Source organism: Gossypium raimondii, chromosome 4 (genome assembly GCF_025698545.1).
Source record: "Gossypium raimondii isolate GPD5lz chromosome 4, ASM2569854v1, whole genome shotgun sequence".
NCBI classification, from domain to species: Eukaryota; Viridiplantae; Streptophyta; class Magnoliopsida; order Malvales; family Malvaceae; genus Gossypium; species Gossypium raimondii.
In genome coordinates, this window is record NC_068568.1 from 3,439,472 (window position 1) to 3,458,614 (window position 19,143).

Below are 19,143 nucleotides of genomic sequence, written 5' to 3' on the forward strand. Positions count from 1 at the left end.
CTTCTGCAAGAATTGGGAATCTTTTCCCCAGTCTCATTAGAATGTATTTCAATTTCTCAAAAAAAGTGAAATAGTGCAGTGTAATACACCTTAAGGTTGTTATTCATGTCAACGAACCATTACTTAAAGGTTTCAAGATCAATACAAAAGTTACATCCTTTAATGGTTAAGTTCAACTATGGGAGAATTCTGAATGCATGTTATATATGCAAAAGGCTTATTTATTTGCTGAATGAATGCTCATTCAAGAATAGAAAAGAAGGCAATATTCATCTCTATGGTCTCGACATACGAGTAGCTTTATCAAGCAAAAGGTTCCACGACCAAGGGTAAAGTCAGATTTTTTTTAGGGAGAGAGGCAATGTGACTGAGTTATATATTTTTATAAGAGCTAAAATGAAATTTAATCATTGCATTGGCTTACATGTTTATCATTTTTAGAAGGACTAAATCAAAATTTCATTATTTGGGGACAATAATTTTACCATGTATTAACTTATAAGTTTATAGATTTGGGAGGGGGTCTAAAGCATAATTATCCTATTTAGGGGGTTGGGGCCCCTACCTTTGCCCTTGTCCATGACCTTAGTAGTAACCCTAAGAAAGCTTTTTGAAAAGGCAAGTCTCTTGGCCATTGAAGGAGGCAAGGAGCATCTTACACAGGCCAAGAAGGTTGGCTCTGTTTCAAGCCTATTACTCTGAATTATTGAAGATGCGATCACCTACAACTCTAATGGGAATTGCATTAAAGAAGGTAAGAAGGATGAGACTTTTTCTTCGGATATTGATTCCAAAGATAAAAAGATTAGTGAAATTTAATTTATTAAAGCCTCTCTCCATAATAAACCATTCTCGTTTGAACCCACTCTGAGCCCTTATTGTCCATTTAAGCCGACCCTTTTAGATAGCCCATGCGAGCATCCATTCTCTTTTAAGGGTAAAAAAACTAGGCATGAGTTGAAGCCTTTTTAAGCGTTTTCTTGAATATCAGAAGCCTGGTTTGTATGGGTTGGGTTGAAAAAAATGAAAGTTGGGTCGAGCAAAGGCCTGGATAGGTTGGTTGAAGAAATAAGGCATGAGGTTTAAGACTTTGGAAAGACATCGATCAAACCTCATGTTTCAACCATCAACAAAACCGATGTTCGTCTAAAAATAAAGGTTGAGCAAAGTTTTGAAGGATCAATTTTATTTTAGAATTAGGAAAGCTTTATGCAAAAAAAGAATAGTGGGAGTAAGAGTCTCTTGAAATTAAAGAAGGAAATTTGCCTTAATGCCCACTATAAGAAGGAAAGGGAGGAAAGTATACTCAAGTTCTTTAAATTGGAAAGAAACCGATTTGAAGAACATACTAATTTTCTATCTCTTTATTTGATGCTGAAGAATGCGTCTTTCGAAAAAGTTCTTATGATTAATATTATTGAATCCCTCGATGAGGCTTCTAATCCTAACTAGTTTGTAACTATTTGGTCTTTTTGTTGATAATGATATGTTATTTATATGTAAATTGATGGGGTTTTTTTATGAAAATAATACTAAAAAAATCAAAAAATACCAAAATAGTATAATTTTTTTATTTACGAAAATGGTACAAAATAAAAAAAAACATAAAAGTTAAAAAAAATTAAGGGTTGAAGTGACAGGACCCTGGTGGAGGGCCTGCCACAGGCGGCACCAGAGGTGCCAGTGGCAGAGGCGGCACCAAATGTGCCACTACCACAGGCGGCACCAGCCTCTTATATTGGGGGGATCAATTCGGCTGAAGGAGAAGAAAGAAGGAGAAGAAAGAAAAAGAAAGAAAAGGAAAGGAGAAGAAAGGAAAGGAAATGAGAAAAAGAAGAGGGAGGAAAGGAAAAAGAAAGAAAAAATAAGGAAATGTATTTTTTTGTATTATTTTAATTTTTTGTATTATTTGTGTAAAAAATCTATGTTATGTACATTGTATGTTTTATTATTCTATTTAGCATATATTTTTATGAAATTTATTTAGCATGTTGTAATGAGTTTTTTACAAAATAGCAATAAAAATAAAATAATGAAAAATATGTTTAAGAAAAATACGAAAAGAAATAAAAAAGGAAATAGTATATTCATTGAAAGTAATAAAATCGAAAATAAGAAAAATACGAATAAAGGGCCAAAATAAAGGTTTTGTAGTAAATTTATATAAAACATATACTAAATTAATACATTTCAAACATAATGTACTAAAATAATGTAAAATAATAAAATACGAAAATAATATATTTTTGAAAGTAATAAAATCCGGAAAAAATACGAACAAAGGCGAAATAAGGGTTTTTACTAAATTTATTTAAAACACACACTAAATTAATACATTTCAAACATAATGTACTAAAATAATGTAAAATCGAAAATCGAAAATCGAAAATAGTATATTTTTGAAAGTAATAAAATTTTGGAAAAAATACGAACAAATGGCCGAAATAAAGGTTTTTTACTAAATTTATTTAAAAAACACAATTAATTAATACATTTCAAACATAATGTACTAAAATAATATAAAATTAGAAAATTAGAAAATAGTATATTTTTTGAAAGTAATAAAATCCGGGAAAAAAATATGAGCAAATGGCCGAAATAAGGGTTTTTTACTAAATTTGTTTTGAAGTTGCAGGCATCGCAATGGCTCGATTGATTAACGACGATCCTCACATATCTGATGCGGCTAATAATATGATAATATATTATTATTTATTAATCACAGGTTCGATTAAAAATGATATACGTAATTTATAGAAATAAATCATGTTATCCTAATATTTATTTTATGTAATTTAACACTATCAGGGCTCGTACCGCGTATTAAGAGGCCGAGTGAATGGTATAAGATATCCCCCGGATGAATGATTGATGCCCTACATGGAGCAAGCTGGATTCGGGTCAGCAGCATTGATCCAGACGTTCGACTTGTGGTACAATTTAATATCTGCACTAGTGGAGCGGTGGCGCCCGAAGACCTACACTGTTCATTTCCGTGTGGGGAGTACACAGTGACTTTAGAGGATGTTGCACTGCAGCTTGGGCTCCCAATCGACGGGAGTCCCGTAACGGGAGTAAGTGTATTTGTTGAGCCAGCTGCACTATGTTATCAGCTACTAGGAGACTCGCCAAACGATGATGAGTCAAATTTTACGAGCTTGAAATTTACATGGCTGAAAGGCAAATTTGGACAGTTATCAGCTAATGCCACTGAAGGAAAGTTGATATGCGCTACTCGAGCGTACATCATGCATATTATAGGGGGAGTATTGATGCACAATTCAAACAACAACAAGGTTCATATCATGTACTTACCTCTATTAGCTGATTTGACCAATGTTCGCTCGCATAGCTGGGGCTCCGCAGTTTTGGCAGTGTTGTATCGGGAGCTTTGTCGGACGACAAAGCCTACTGTTGTTGACATGGGCAGATGCCTTACACTGTTGCAATCCTGGGCACTTTATCGAATGTCATTTTTGGCATCGTTTACTCACCAACCATATGTTTATCCACTAGTTAACAGGTGATAAAATATAACTTGTCATTAATAGCAAGTATACTATATTGACTGATGTTATCAACCATACTATATTTGTTTTTGTAGATGGAGTATTTATCCGGTATTGAGAGGTCGTACACTGTCCCGATATACCGACTGATGATCGAACAGCATGCTAGGGAAGGGGTAAGCTATATTAATATTCGTGTCATGTTACTTTCTATATCTTACTCACACCGTGTTAAATTATAACCATGTTATTAATCATGCAGTTTATATGGATGCCATATCGTAGACTGAAAATTGTAGCTATGATACCCTCGTCTGCCTACGTTCATTCTCAAATGTGGTGTACTGACGCACCAATATAAATTTCAATGTAGTCGAGTGGTACCATGAGGACCGAGTGCTACGACAGTTTGGTTGCGTCTAATATATCCCAGATCCGCTATGCGATGTGGGGGTTGTTCATGACATCAACAAGAGAGGAAAACTGCAGTTGAATTGGGGGGTTAAGCACCGAAAATTTGTTACGCTGTGGAACAATCGGATGGGTCGAATACCTCAGATGGTTGTGGCTTCCGATTTGCAACCATCATTAGAGTACATACAATGGTACTCTAGTTGCGGAAAGCCATATCTACTTGGAGGGCAATCGACTGTAGTCCCCCTGCACATATAGCGACCTGGGGCATACGAGCCAGTGGCTGATATGGAGGGGGAGCCTGCGGCAGATCCTGATCCCGAACTAGAGCTCGAGTCAAAATATTTTTTTTTAGAACATCAAATGAAAAATTCTTTTTTTCGGCTGTAATTGGTCGTTCGGGCCGCAATAAGGTCTTTTCTGTAACTCAATCACAGTCCCCGATATGTACTCCCGCATAACAACTATCCGTCCTTGTAGCTCGTTATACGACGAATCATAATCCCCATACAATTACTCTATTACCATCTGTTTAGCTATCCACGCCTTTCGATATGATACTTGATACTAAAATCGTGCTTGCATTTCGGTAATCAATACCGAAACTTTAATGGTTGGCATATCCTTCACCATTGGCATGTTACACGTACAGATAGTTTTCGAATCAAGTTTTTGATGATCTTCTGTCATATGTGTTGATGTGCATGTATGAGGCCCAAATTTTCGTATCTCCCACATCTACGAATTTTGAATGAATGCAGCTCGTACCCGCAAATTGCAGCCTTCCACTGCCTTCTAACACTCCCCAATATATATTGTCGGTTTAGACACTGCGACTTTATAATCCACTGATATGTTTATGCTATACCGTTTAATAATAAGTACGCACTATTCTTTACTTGCGAATCTCTGGCCTACGAATAACTCCTCATGATCAGAAATTACGGCCAGCCAGTGAGCAGGAACTATTTCAGGGTACTCCGGGAACTCAGCTACATGCGCTGTGTCGGGGTCTATGAGTGACATGTGTGGCCTAGAATTATTGTGTATCAAAATACGACGCATTTGGTTCTTGACCGAAGAAGCGTTAATGTTTCCATCGTTATTCACATATTCATCGTTAATATCATCAGGTACATCGTCCATATCGAGATCACTGTCACTATCAACCTCTTCATCATAATGATCGCTACCATCGTATCCATCATCACCAACCACATCAATATCGGGTGTAGTATTCAGATCGATACCGATTCCACCTATAGTCTATTCACTATCAACGTATGATATTGGAGCCACCATGCACGGTTCTTGAGCTCCGTGTTCTTCACCATATGCATTGACATCTTCATTTTGCTCTATACTGGCTAACTCAACAAATAAGTGAATCGGTGCATTTTTGTCACTCACATTCCCACAGTAAAGAGCGACCATTGTCTCCCCGTCTTCGTCGTCTACAAGGTCCATTTTGTTGAATTTGATCGGATTTGTCGAAACTGGAAACTTGTAAAAAAAATTTGATATCCTTCTCCCACAACGTCTAATAATTTTTGCATAAATCCTTCCCTTCATATCATCCAACGAGACATTTCTATTAAATCTCATTGCTATTTGTTGCCGACATTCAAATATACATCCAACAATTCTTGTCAAGATGATTCCATCGAAATAAACGCATACAAAAAACTTATCATCCATCTTCAATATTCAATCTGTCAAAAAATAAACAAAATTTCAAAAAATCTCGAACAATAAATAAATTACTTAAATAAAAATTTAATGTTTCTATATGCAATTTTTCATTCTTAAGCTCATACTATTTCAGTTATCATTTTGTACATGAACAACGTTTAACCACTAATCCTAATAACTAACACAATAATAATAGTTTTTACTCAAAATAATACTAACTAATAGTAATAATTAGGGTTTTACTAAAATAATAACTAACAATAATATAATTTAAAACTAACAATCATACTAACTAAAATAATAATTAGGGTTTTACTCATCCTAATAACTAACCATAATAATAATATTAGTTTTTACTAACAATAAAACTAAGTAACAATAATTATTAATAACTAAACCCTAAAACTAACAATAATAATACTAACTAAAATAATAATTTGGATTTTATTAATCTTAATAACTAACAATAATAACTAAACTAACAACAAAAACAATGAAAATATACAAAAAATAATAACAAGATAATCCATTATTTTATTAAAAAAATACATTATTTTTTCTATTTTTTTCTTCTCTTTCTTTCTCCTTTCTCTCTTTTTCTTTTCTTTTTCCGGCACCACCTTTTTCTTCTTCTTCTTCTCCTTCTTCTCCTTCAGCTGAACTGAATCGGGCTTATTATAATTGAAATGGTGCCGCCTGTGGCAGTGGCACCTTTGGTGTCGCCTCTGCCACAGACACCTTTGGTGTCGCCTGTGGCAGGCCCTCCACCAGGATTTCAACTTTTTTTTAACTATTTTATTTTTTTGTACAATTTTCGTAAATAAAAAAGTTATATTATTTTGATATTTTTTTTTAATTTTTTTGTATTATTTTAGTAAAAAAGATCCTTGTTCTATGTTCTATATTTTTCTTTAGGCTATTGGATCCTTTTGCTGACAGAAGGGTTACGAGATTCATTATCGGTGCCATTTTTTTATGATAAGGTTGGCTTCACTTTTGTGATTTGACTTGAATCCTATAATCCTTTTGATCTGCCATAAATTAATGTGGTAAACTAGTCTTTCTCAACATGCTTAAGGAGTTTTTTATCGAATAAATTTTATATGATAAAATTTTAAATAATTATAATTATAATATTTATCCAATTCTTGTATAATATTTTAGTACATTTTTATATATAAATTTTATTATAAATTAAAATATGTACTCTTCGAATTTCGGAAAAATAATATTATATGGAGGAGTGTAAATGTAATTAAGAGTCGGATTGCCCAAGGCTAAAAGGCTGTGTTGTGAAGTGTGAGTGAGTATTGATTGTCCAATCACAGTCAAGACATCACTCTCTTATCCCTTCTCTCTCAACCAATACCATCACTCTCTCTTAACTCACCCGAGTCACCCTCTTTCCATCCTATCCTCCTCCCACCTCGCCACCTGTCCCTAACCCCCCTTGATACCCTCCACAGCACACAATTTCCATACTCCCCTTGGTCACAATATCTCTCCTCCCTCCCAATTAGCCCCTAACAAATGGCACGACCATTTTTTAGTCTTCTTCTCCATTTCTTCTAATAAACTCTCTAAGACATTTCAAAACGCTTTATTTCTTTGAATTAAAAAAAAAAAAACAAAGAAAAATGGAGAATTACTCTTATAATTCGTACCCGGATTCCGGCGATTCTTCGCCGCGATCTCGGGAAATCGACTTTGAAAATCCTCCGCCGTGGGAGGATCAAGCGCAACAACCGCAGAGTTATAAGGCTAAGTTTATGTGCAGTTACGGTGGCAAGATCCATCCTCGGCCTCATGATAATCAGCTATCTTACATCGGTGGAGAGACTAAGATACTGGCCGCTGATCGAAACATCAAATTCTCCGCCATGATCTCTAAGCTCTCCGCTCTCTGCGGCGGTGGCGACGGTGATTTTTCGTTCAAGTACCAGCTCCCTGGTGAGGACCTCGACGCACTTATTTCGGTAACTAACGATGATGATCTCGAACACATGATGTTAGAATACGATCGGCTATATCGAGCCTCGGCCAAGCCAGCTAGGATGCGGCTTTTCGTGTTTCCGGCGACCGGTTCCTTGAATTACGGGAGCGAAGGGGCGAAATTGGACCGTGAGCGGTTCGTGGAGGCTTTAAATTCCGGTACGTCTCAGGGAGGCGAGAAAACCGCTGCGATCCCGCAAAGCAATATGGATTTCTTGTTTGGACTTGAAAAGGGGATGGCTCCACCTCCGCCGGTTAAAATCCGTGATCCCGTGGCGGAACCGGTGATCCAACCGCCGCCACCTCCGGTACCGGAAGTCGTTGGGACGGATCATGCTTTGAGTCCAGGTGAAATTCAAAGACAGATACAAGAATTGCAGAGGCTTCAAATTCGGGATCAAGAACATCTACAAGAATTGCAGAGGCTTCAAATTCGGGATCAAGAACAGCTCGCTATGTATAGGAAGAAGAATGAAGAAGCTGCTTCTTTCCCTTATACAGGGGAATACTACGCCCAGAAGTTACCTGAAAAACCACAACCGGTGACCGTACAACAGCATGTGCCAGCGACAGCCGGAATCTGGCCGGATAAACAAATTTCATCCGGGGGTTTCCCAGCAACCGTAACGGCAGCCCCAGGACCACCACCGCCGGCGGATCACCCTGTTTACATGATCCCAGCTCCAGTTCCAGGATCGGCTCCGGCCAACCTCTATCACGCACCTCCACCAGTTCCAGCTCCAGCACCTGCATCAGCATCAGCAGCACCACAAATGGTTCGACCAGTAACCGGACAAGCCGGTCAAGGCTACTACACCAACTTACAGAGAATGCCTCATGAAGTTTACCGGGAGCAACCCGTTTACAACATGGTGGCCCAACCTCAACCTCCGCCCACTCAACACCAGCCGATATCAACGATACCACAACAGGTGGTAAGGCCGCCAAGCAGTGGTGTAACAGATGCTGGATATGGACACGTCGCAGCATACGACAGACAGGCTTACTATACTGCACAGGGGGGTGTCGTGCCTCCTCAGTATCAAGGCGTTGGTGTGGCGGTTAGTGGTGACAAAAGAGGCAACGTCGACGGCAAAGTGGTATATAAAGTTTCACAAGGTTCAGTTTAATTTCTAAAATTATGAAAGGTTTTTCGATATATCTGTTAGTTTTAATTGGTATTATTACGTATTACTATATATATCAAGTATAAATCAAAATTTTAGCACTTAATTTTATTTTATGCCATATGAAATTATGAGTTTGTGTTGAAAAATTGTGATTTACATTCTGGGTTAACTTTAAATTCGTTGAATATCATAAATTAACTGAATCTGAGTCTTGGGTTTTCTTTCGTTCTTCCATTCTTTTTCTTGAGTTAATTGATTAAGGAATATATACATATATATATTTGTCTTTGTCTCTCCTTTGATTCCAGGGACCATTAATGAAGCCTATGTGAACAAATCAAAAGATTCTGGAATTGATTTGAATTATTTAACGATCTCCATTTTCTTTTAGTAGCATATAAGGTAAGCTAACAGGAAAGATATTGGAGTTGAAATTTGCAGCTTAGAATCTAAGCATTTTCAAGTTGATTAATTTTTTTTGGTTTTGATCCCTAGTGAAATTCTCACTTTTACTTGCTTAGTCCCTTTCTCATGTGCACGTTTAAATTCAATTGGACAATAGTGGAAGGATCAAAATGAAAATTTCGCCAAAACAAACATTGAATGTGAGTATATTTAAAGATTAGGATCATATCATGATCGGATTTTAGTAGTGAATTGGAATACTTTAAAATAATAGAGACAAAAAATTAGGTGAAGGTAGAAGGGAAATGGAGAATGGGATTTTGATTTTGTTTGAAAGTATTTATTATTATATTTTGCTTTTATTGTGAACTAAGGTCTCATCTTTCATGTGTTTTAGATAAGAATGGGGCCCTACTACCTGAGATTTTTTTAATCAAGTTGGGATTAGAAAATAAGAGAAAATAAAGGGGAATTAAAGCCTTTTTAGGCATGCAATCTTCAAAATTATTGCAGATTAATTATTTTGTTGATAATTCAACTATTTATTCAACACCCGTCCTTTGCCTAGCCATATATCTTTACAAATCAATTCTTCCATCTATAACTGTTTATGGTTAGGCTATCCATTTAGGTTCGAAGGTTCATCTAAAATTTGAGAGGGTTTAGGTAAAAATATTATACTCGAAAAATGGGCTTGAACAATAAAAAAAAAGATTCATTTGAAATATGGGTCAAGTTCGGGCTTGAACATTCAATGTCTGAGCTTGGCTCAGTCCAGCCCGTTTTAAGTTTATAATACTTTATATTATATAATTTAGAACACATTAAAAAAATAAACATATACTAAATATATAATACTACTCTAATATAAATATTAAAATAAAATTAAGATGATTATAAAAAAATTAATAAAAATGTATAAATTTATTAAATATTAAAATAATATAATATAAAAATATTTTAAAAAATAATATAGGGGAATTTAAAATGGGATTGAGTTAAATTTTTTTAAAATATGAGTGAATTTGGACAAAATTTTAAGTTCAGGTTTTGGGCTGGGTTGAACTTAGAAAATATTAAGTATGTTAATGTCATGCTTAGGCGTGACCTGGTCTATAAACACATCTACTCCCATCTATTTAATTAAATCAATGTATAATTAAAATTTAATTTTTTTATTTTGACTCTAATTCATTTTTTATCATTTAGATTACAGTTTTTGAAATTTATTTTAATTACGTGTTGACATATAAAAATATATATATTAAAAATATATAACAATGGCGAATTTAAATGGAGGCAGGTAGAACATTCAATTTAGTTACTTTTTAATAATAAAATTTTAAGTTAAATATATTAAACTGTACTTTGGTACCATTACTAAATAATAAAATTATATATTGACCTCTCAAAATTTATAATTTAATTCCGACCTCCATAAAAATTTCTCGATTCGCTCCTAATTAATAATAAAATACATATAAATTGTTACACGAGTTGTCATGTCAACGCCATTAAAATTATAACATTCAAAACAAATTTAATTAAAATACGAAGGTGGAGAACTAAAATGATGCAAAAGTTAAAACTAAAATGACAAAATAAATAAATATTTCAAGCCGATAAAATCTCCGAGCATATGATTTTACTTAAACTAAAATTGATTTAATATATTAAAAATTTTTAATAAAAAGGTTGTTAAATATAAATAATAATATATTCTAATAAAAGGATAATCGTTTACCGTTAATAATATCTAATAAAGAAAGCTTCTTTAAAAAAGATATTTTTCTTTGCATTTCATAAATAGTGTATGAACACTAAGAAAATCCACATATAGGTGCGCTGTTCATTTTCCCAGTAACCAAACAAACAATCGTCATGCAATGATTGACCCCACCATCACTCAAAAGTTTCTTCTTCTTTTTTTCTTTCAATGGAAGCTTAAGAGGGAAAAAACATAAATACAAAGAATGTCACTTTCTTTGACAAAATTCAAAATTCCCATTATTATTTATATAATACAAAAACTATATAATATCACCAAATCTGTGCTAACATGGGACTTGTCCCTGTTTGCTTACATTATCTTGTAGTTGCGGTGGCACAATTTTGTTTGGTGTTTTGCGTTGGGTATTGACTTGTAACATGCCACATGCTTGATTTAGATACCATGAAAAGAGTATATATGTATTATATAATAAGAAAACAAAATATGAATGAATAACTATTAAAATTTTGTACTATACCAATAAATTATTGTAAATGTAAAACATCTATATTTATAGATATTGACTATATTTATGATTGCTCTGTTTCTTTTTTTTGATGATTTTTTTTAATTGACGAATACATTCTATATGTTGGTGAATTCACATGAATAATCAACTGTTTCACCCTACTTCTGATCTTTTTGGTGATGCGATCTGTCACTTTGTTATTGTCCCTCAAAATATGTCGGAATTTTAGGTCCCGATTTTTAAAACACCAGTCGTGTATTAATTTGATTTCGCTGCAATTACAGTCATGAGTATAATTTTAAAGTAAGCTTTTTCACAAGACTGTTTGCTTCATTGCGAGCATTCACTTTAAAAAGAAAAAGAAGTGGGTCAACTTGAAAATTCATTGAACCACACTGGTTTTTCGATATCTAGGTGAGATCTTATGTAGCTTTTCTCTTGTCTATTTTCTAACGTCAAAAATGAAGGTTTTATAAAATAGAAAATAGAAAAAAAAAAACAAACCGGTTGAATAGATTTAATCATTGATTGAGCTGGTATGATCGATTAGTTCAAATTCACATGTTAACCGGCCTAATTTCTTATTTCAAATTAGTACCCTGGTAAATTCTCGGTCCAGTTCTGAAAACAATGATAAAAATCCAATTAAATTCTATTTGATCATAAAAAGTTAATAGCTCAAATTCGAAAAATGATTCAAACTAGAAAATAATTAAACTTAAAATGTCTTGAATTTGTACGGGCAAATTTGAGGAGACAGGTAAGAGCTTTGTCCCCTTAAATAGAAAATTATTATTTATGATACCGTTGTACTTTGACTTCCAAAAAATATATTTAAACTCTTCAAAAATAATTAAATAATAAATTAATATATTATAAAAAAAATTTAATCTTTCAAAAATTTATTATTAAATCCTTCGTCTAAAAAAATTGAGAAAAGAAGTAACATAAAATCAACCCAAGTATCAAACCTAAAGTGAATGGTATATTTGTCCATTGTTATGTTACACATTTAAGGATGATTTAGGCCAATTAATCAGCTTCGGTTAATGCTGACACGAGGCCCAACATGTGATTCAATTTTGTTTCTATTTTCTTCAATTTTCTTAGGACCCAAACACAACCACATGTTAATTTCAAATGGTTTATGATCCAGCCAAGGGACCCCTCAGAATACCAACAAATAATTGAAACCCTTTTCCAGGAAAGTTTTGTTCTCAAGAAGGGACTAGGGAGGCCGGAATCACTAGGCTTTGTTAATTGGGAGTCGGTGGACCTCTTAATAGGTCTAGTATTGTGCCTCAGATGATTGTGTTTGGTTTTATTAGGCTTCATCATAGACTGGGCCATTCACTTGAAAAGTGGGAGAGTTTGAAAAAAAATATAAGCCCAAAAAATGAGTTTGAATAAAAAATAAAACCCTTTTTTAAACGAATCAGACATTGGGTATGATTTTTTAACCCAGGCCTGGCCTGACCCAGCCCAAAGTTGCCTACTTTTGTTCAGTGTTGTTTACTTCTATTTTGTTGTTGTTTACTATCATTTTGCTATTATATTGTTACTATTTTGTTGTTATTGTTTGGATATTGTATAACTCTTGTTTTATTATTATTTTTGCTACTATTTTAGAGGCATTTGTTTGTTAAGTTGTAACTATTTTAGTGTTATTTAAGTTCAAAATTTTTTAAATGTGTTTTCAATTTGCTGTGAAACATTTATTTTAATGTTTGTAGTGTATTTGATGTATTATATTTAAAAAATTTTTCTTATATAAAAAATTAATATGGGCAAACTGGGTCGGGCTCGGGTTTAACATCTTTTATCTATGCCGAGCTTTGGACAAAATTTTAGATTCATTTTTCAAGCTGGGTCTGAACCCAAAAAACAGATCTAAAATCTTTTATTGACCCGACCTGAACCTGACCCAATCTTGATTCTACTAAAAGCTCTAACAGGTTTATAAAGTGGAAGCCCCTCCACCTTAACAACCTAAATGTGTTGTTTCATTACTATTTCCATTGCAATTATTAACAACCTTAGTTAAAAGAAAGAGAGGTGGAGAAGAAATGGAGAAAAAAAGAATAGAAGTAAAATAAAGAAGTAAAGAAAAGTTAAACAAAAATAAAAAAAAATTGCTCAAAAAGAAATAGTATATGGAGGTGTAATTTGACTTAAAATTTTTATTTGAAATAATGTTTTAACGTGTCACATCATCTTATTGTTACGTTGTTAATGACAATTAACGACTTGATAACAAAAAATGCTACAAATTTATAATATTAGTGACTATATCGTAATAAATTAAACTTCAGTTCCCCAAATGTAATTTACATAATGTAGTTTACTCTTTTTATTTTCATTGATATCAATACTTAAATTGGAATTTAGGAATGATAATGTTTAATTGATGTTTATGTTATTATTGTTATTTATTTGTATTTATAATTTATTTAGATATATATATTTTTATTTTTAACGATTGAATCAGTTGAACCAAAAATTGGCAGTTTAACTCATTCAATTTCTGATTCGATTCTAAAAACATTGTTAAAATAGTTGTCTCGATACTATTGCTATTACAACAATTTAAAAATGGTGGGTTTGAGCATAATAAAAATGTGTGCTTTGTACAATTAAACCTTAAACAAGAATGATACAACAGAATAGGCTAAAGAAAAGACTCACCACTTAGCCTAAATAAACAGCAAGTGATGATGAAAATTTCTGTTTTTCGCCTGGTTCGATGATGCTATTCGAAACTCTCTATGTTCCTCCGATGCTACATTCCGTATACATGATCGCCGAACCAGTTGAACATCGATTAAGCTTTAATCCGATGACAAATACGATGATATCATCGACTTTCTTCAAACTCATCAAATCTTGAGGTAACCGCCGCTGCCACTTTCTTGAATTCCTACACTTCTCCTGAGGAACGATCTCCGGTTATACGACCAGTTTCTCAGCAAAGACCGTCTCTGACGCCAGGCGGACAATCGGGAATAAAGAGCCGGAAAAATAAAGCATAGCAGCACTAGAATCAGCATCGCTAAACATAGTACCATGACGTTTCGGAAACCGTCTTTCAATGCAGGGTCCTTTTGCACGGTCCATGGAACACCACCAACATTCATTCCAAACACTGAAATATTCAAGACAAAAGGCAAATAATTCAAAGAAGGCAACCTAAGATCTATCGAAAAATCCAATTCGAGCTCGTAAGGGAGAACACTAGAGACTAGAATCAAAATATTATTACCTCCAGTGATGGTGGATAAAGGAAGGAATATTATAGAAAGGAACGAGAGATAATAGAGTTTTCGGTTGATTTGCTCTGATTGCCAGCTATCTAAACCGGCTTGAATCGCGGTAACACGGTTCGCTAGAAACCCGACATTCTCTTTCAGCCTCCTCAACCGTCCGATCAACTCTTCGAGGGAGTTAATGTCTTCACTTGCAAACCAATGTTTCGAACTACCTTTTTCCTTCACTCGAGGAAATACTTGCTCACCATGCGCAATTACCTGCATTTTTCAGAGAATACATACAAAGTAAAGACGGTTTAGCCATGACTTCAAGCACAAGTTATCATCGGATTTTCGGTAATCATCGGAATGTAATGGCTATGGTGAAACTAAAGCAATTTCAGCCTATTAACATGTAGTTTGACAAGTACAGAGTTAAACAATCATACGTAAGGGACCTCATTGAGCCTATTTAACTATGGCTCTGCATTCGGTAATGGACGTTTCGAATGGAGATTACCTGCAGGAGACGTTGCAAATTGAGATGCATTTTTGGGAATCGTCGATCATCGAGCATCTCTTTCTTTAAAGCAAATCCCCCTGTGATTAAGCAGAGCAATAAGTACTTCGATTCGCAGTTCAAATCGAGCCGATGTTACGCACATATGAACATTGAATATGAGAGTCATGCTACTATGTTAGTGTTTATTGCAGATATGTGGAATGATTAAAGAGTTGAACGGAATTTACCTTGATCCAATTCGAGTTCGACCGAGTCCAACTCCATCTCGAGTTGAGTAACAACATCCTGAAGATGATCAACATGAGTGTCGATAACGTGAACCACAAGGTTCGAGACGGATTTCGGAACCGGATTATCCGCCTCCTCGGAGTGATTCATTGTCAATAAGAACTCAAGTACATGTTCTCTAATAACAATGCTACTCCCTTGTTGCCTCTCCCCTCTAGGAGTTTCAATACTAGGGATCTCAGAGAGAAGCGATCGGCCGACCGGCGAGAAACCGAGTCTCGGTACACGTCCTAACGACACGGTAATCACCGAGTTCTCGGTAACCCTTGCAGCTAGCCTAAATGTGAAGTTACTAGAAGGAGGACCAGGTGAATTAACCCTAAAAACAAGCGCTCCATCAACATGTCCACAAAAGGGTCCATTACTAACAAGTGAAAGAATGTCTTGAAGCTTTAATGGCGGACAAAGAACATCAATGAGATGTTGTGCAGATTGAGAAAGCTTTTGTTTCCCTTTAGGAAGCTCAACATGGTACCAACAAAACTGCTTGCCATTACCTTCAATTAGATCCCATTCTTTGTTGTAATAATTTCCATGACCATCAAATATGTAAGACTTCTGTCTCACCATTCCAGGAAAATGTGTTTTCTTGAAATTGTTTTCCAAGATTGGAACAGTACTGGAATCCATTTCCTCCATTTCCCTATTTCCAGCTGGTTGAATCTGAGCTAAATCCATAACTTTTAGCAAAAAGAAGAAAAACCCAGATCAGATGTTAGCAAAAAATGTTGAAAACAATAAAATAAATCAAGATTCGATGGGGTTTTTTCAGACATGACAATACATGTTGGGAAAAGGAAACTTTGTGAAGAAAACAAGATGGGATTATTTGATTAAAGGGAAAGGAAGACATGTGGTGTAATTTCTCAGAAGCTTCATGTTTTTAATAATTAAATCTTCCAACTACATTTTTTTAATGAATTTTTTGTAATAAAAAAGAAAGGGAAAAAAGTTCACAAGTAGTAATCACGTTTCTTGGTTCGGTGATGATAAAATATATTATTAATTTTATGTTTTGGTTTTAAAATTATTTATTGGAGATTTAGAAATAGATTTAGGTGAGCAGTTAGTTCATTTGGTTTTAGACCAAAACAGAAGATTCAATTATTAGAAGCTAAAAAGATTTGGTAGACCAAAAATATTGTTGTACTGAATTGTCTGGTTTTGGTATGTTTTTGAAGTTGAAAAGAAAAGCTTCTAGAGATAAGCAATTGTTAGGTAAAATTACGATAAAAGATCCTTATATTAGGGGTTGGATTACATTTTATATATTCTTTTAAAAAATAAATAAAGTAGTCTCTTTACATTAGATTAAGGGGCAAATTGATCCTTCTATTAAAAAATTCATTCATTTCTATTGTTAAGAATTGGTCCATGTACGTTAGCATGAGGTACATATGACATGCCATGTGTAACTGTTTGGTTATTATGTTAGTCACACTAGTTTTTAATTAAAAGGTCTAATTTGTTCTTTAATTTAATGTGCAGAGATTAATTTGCTCATTTCCAAATAAAGGGATAAAATGCAAACTAACCCCTAATACAAGAGCTCCATGGTACTTTTATAGCCATTGCTAATGTTTTAGAATATATCAATCTGGTCTCAACTTTCAACATGTATTTTGAGTCTTGAACTTTAAATAGTTTAATTCTTAATAATTTTATGTAATTCAATGTAATTTGAGATTTAACTTTTATTTATATTATTATTTAAGCTTTTGATTGAGTTGGTGTCCCGAATTAATCGGGCATCCATTCAATCAAAAAAAATAAGAAAATGTCTTTTGTTAACTTTGATTTTTAAATGTTTTGATACAACAAAGATAAATTATAAATTCCCCTTAGCCGAATTTGCAAATAATTGATATAAAGCTTTTAATATTATTTTCAAAGCGCTTAAAAATTTAAAATTACAAAATGCTTTTGAAAAACCTTGATTCAAAACAAGTTTTACAACTTTATGGGATCTTTACATATACAAGTGCATAGAAGTATCAGTAGAACCAAGTCAGTGAGCACACCAAGAATCCTTCCAGAGTTTTACCGATACTTGGAAGCCCTTCTAAGAATACAACCTCAACTGTATTGATACTTGGATTGAGTTCTATTAGTAGAAGTCAGTCAGAGAACATACCAAGTCAAGTATCAGACTTCTATCGATATTTAAGAGTACTTCTACCGATACAATTAAATCAGCGAACAATTTTTGATCTCCCTGCACCTTCTACCAATATAACTATAAATATAAATTTAAATCCTTGAAACCCTCATACTTCTATCAATACAATACAAGTGGACTTCTACCGATACACCAAACTCCAACTATCATAATTTCGAGACTTCTACAGGAACAAGTTTATTTGTACCGATACAAGTTCCTAACTGGAAAAATTCTTAAACAAAAAGGGGAGCAAGAAGTGCCTAGCTGGAGCACTGATGTTCGACTTTGCTATATCGATGCTGCCTATTTTGAAGTTCTTTTATATTTGCTTTTTAGTTTTAAGTTGAAGTTTTTGGAGACTTTAAACTTCTATTATATTTACTTTGGGTGTTGCTTTGTGAGCCCTTCTTTTCTATCTACTTATTATAATATAGTTTTAAATATTTTGATTATTAATGCGATTTTCAATTCTTATACATTAACTATTGATTAAAGAGGAGTTAATTAAGCGGAGCATTTGTTTCTGTTGTTAAGTATGTTCTCCTATTATGGTTTTGTTCAAAAATTCGTTAAAGGGAGAGATTATTGAGGTAATTTTTGAGTAACACTTGAACTAGGGATTACTGGTTGTGGCATTGCCTGTTCAGAAAACTTGCAATGTTTAAGTTGACAAATTTTGATAATAAAATTCCTGGGGTTGTGATTCTAGTTAATACTTTGGACAACAACCAACCCATCTTTGATATCCAAACTTCACATAGCAATATATCTTGAAGATTGTTTTGGATTTGGATCTAAGCAATCAGCTTCGCAAGTTTGATAGATCAGACTGAATGGGGTGAAACTTGGAAGTATATTTAGAGATTCAAGACTTATCTTGAGTTGACTGAAGATATTCTTTTTGGTTACTATCATGCTAGTTTCAAGGGAAGGTTGATTGTAATCGATGTAGTATGTTAGCAAGTCCTGATTCCTTATATATTGTAGCGCCTCGTATATATTTTGTACTGAACTGAGAACACTTCTTATTGTTCATTGAGGAACGTCTCTTTTGAATGCATTGAGTGAATGATCAAGTGTGTGACTTGATTAGTGTCCTAAGTTTTCATGAGGAAAACTTAGAGAATAATTGTCTAGATCTTAGGTACAAAAGTGAGGAGTCTGATCTGGTGAGTGTTAGAGGTTGTAATAACTTGTTGTACGTGTTGCTAAGATAATACATTATCTCTCTGGATAAGGCACTGTAAATATAGGGAAATCAAATTTTATAAACATATCGAGTATTCATTAATTTTATACCGGTCTATGCATACTAATCACTACCAACTTGTACGTATTGACCAATATTGACTTATACCTATGGATGAGTACAATTTTTGATATTTTATTTCAATGTTTTACTTTTAATCTCTAGTTGTAAAAATAAAATATAACTATTCTATTAAGTTATACTTTGCGGGAGGCATATCAAATAACCGTGAAGCTCCATATATATTAGACGAAAATACTCACAAGTTTTACCAAATTCTTAACTGAGATATATT

General features: G+C 33.9%; 3 protein-coding genes across 3 annotated transcripts; 2 read left to right on the forward strand and 1 right to left on the reverse strand.

Moving 5' to 3' along the window:
* Positions 1-2,864: 2,864 nt before the first annotated feature.
* LOC105779133 (protein MAIN-LIKE 2-like) lies at positions 2,865-3,659 on the forward strand. The gene is made up of 2 exons (XM_012602879.1): positions 2,865-3,523; positions 3,605-3,659. The coding sequence occupies exons 1-2, from the start codon at positions 2,865-2,867 to the stop codon at positions 3,657-3,659; spliced, it is 714 nt and encodes a 237-aa protein (XP_012458333.1).
* Positions 3,660-7,185: 3,526 nt separating this feature from the next.
* On the forward strand, positions 7,186-8,940 carry LOC105780077 (leucine-rich repeat extensin-like protein 2). The gene has a single exon (XM_012604184.2). The coding sequence runs from the start codon at positions 7,253-7,255 to the stop codon at positions 8,735-8,737; it is 1,485 nt and encodes a 494-aa protein (XP_012459638.1). The 5' UTR covers positions 7,186-7,252; the 3' UTR covers positions 8,738-8,940.
* A 5,029-nt stretch (positions 8,941-13,969) lies between these two features.
* LOC105780785 (uncharacterized) lies at positions 13,970-16,300 on the reverse strand. The gene is made up of 4 exons (XM_012605288.2): positions 15,378-16,300; positions 15,148-15,227; positions 14,642-14,906; positions 13,970-14,524 (listed from the first exon to the last, which is right to left on the reverse strand). Exons 1-4 carry the CDS (start codon positions 16,114-16,116, stop codon positions 14,259-14,261), a joined length of 1,350 nt encoding a protein of 449 aa, XP_012460742.1. The 5' UTR covers positions 16,117-16,300; the 3' UTR covers positions 13,970-14,258.
* Between the last annotated feature and the right edge of the window lie 2,843 nt (positions 16,301-19,143).

What these genes read in the sequence shown, in the direction of transcription:
- LOC105779133 (XM_012602879.1), top strand. Translation starts at nt 2,865, where the DNA reads ATGATTGATGCCCTACATGGAGCAAGCTGGATTCGGGTCAGCAGCATT. An exon ending in GTTTATCCACTAGTTAACAG is followed by an intron (nt 3,524 to 3,604) that starts GTGATAAAATAT and finishes TTGTTTTTGTAG; the next exon opens with ATGGAGTATTTATCCGGTAT.
- LOC105780077 (XM_012604184.2), top strand. Translation starts at nt 7,253, where the DNA reads ATGGAGAATTACTCTTATAATTCGTACCCGGATTCCGGCGATTCTTCG.
- LOC105780785 (XM_012605288.2), bottom strand. Translation starts at nt 16,116, where the DNA reads ATGGATTTAGCTCAGATTCAACCAGCTGGAAATAGGGAAATGGAGGAA. An exon ending in CGAACTCGAATTGGATCAAG is followed by an intron (nt 15,228 to 15,377) that starts GTAAATTCCGTT and finishes GCTTAATCACAG; the next exon opens with GGGGATTTGCTTTAAAGAAA. An exon ending in ATTTGCAACGTCTCCTGCAG is followed by an intron (nt 14,907 to 15,147) that starts GTAATCTCCATT and finishes TGAAAAATGCAG; the next exon opens with GTAATTGCGCATGGTGAGCA.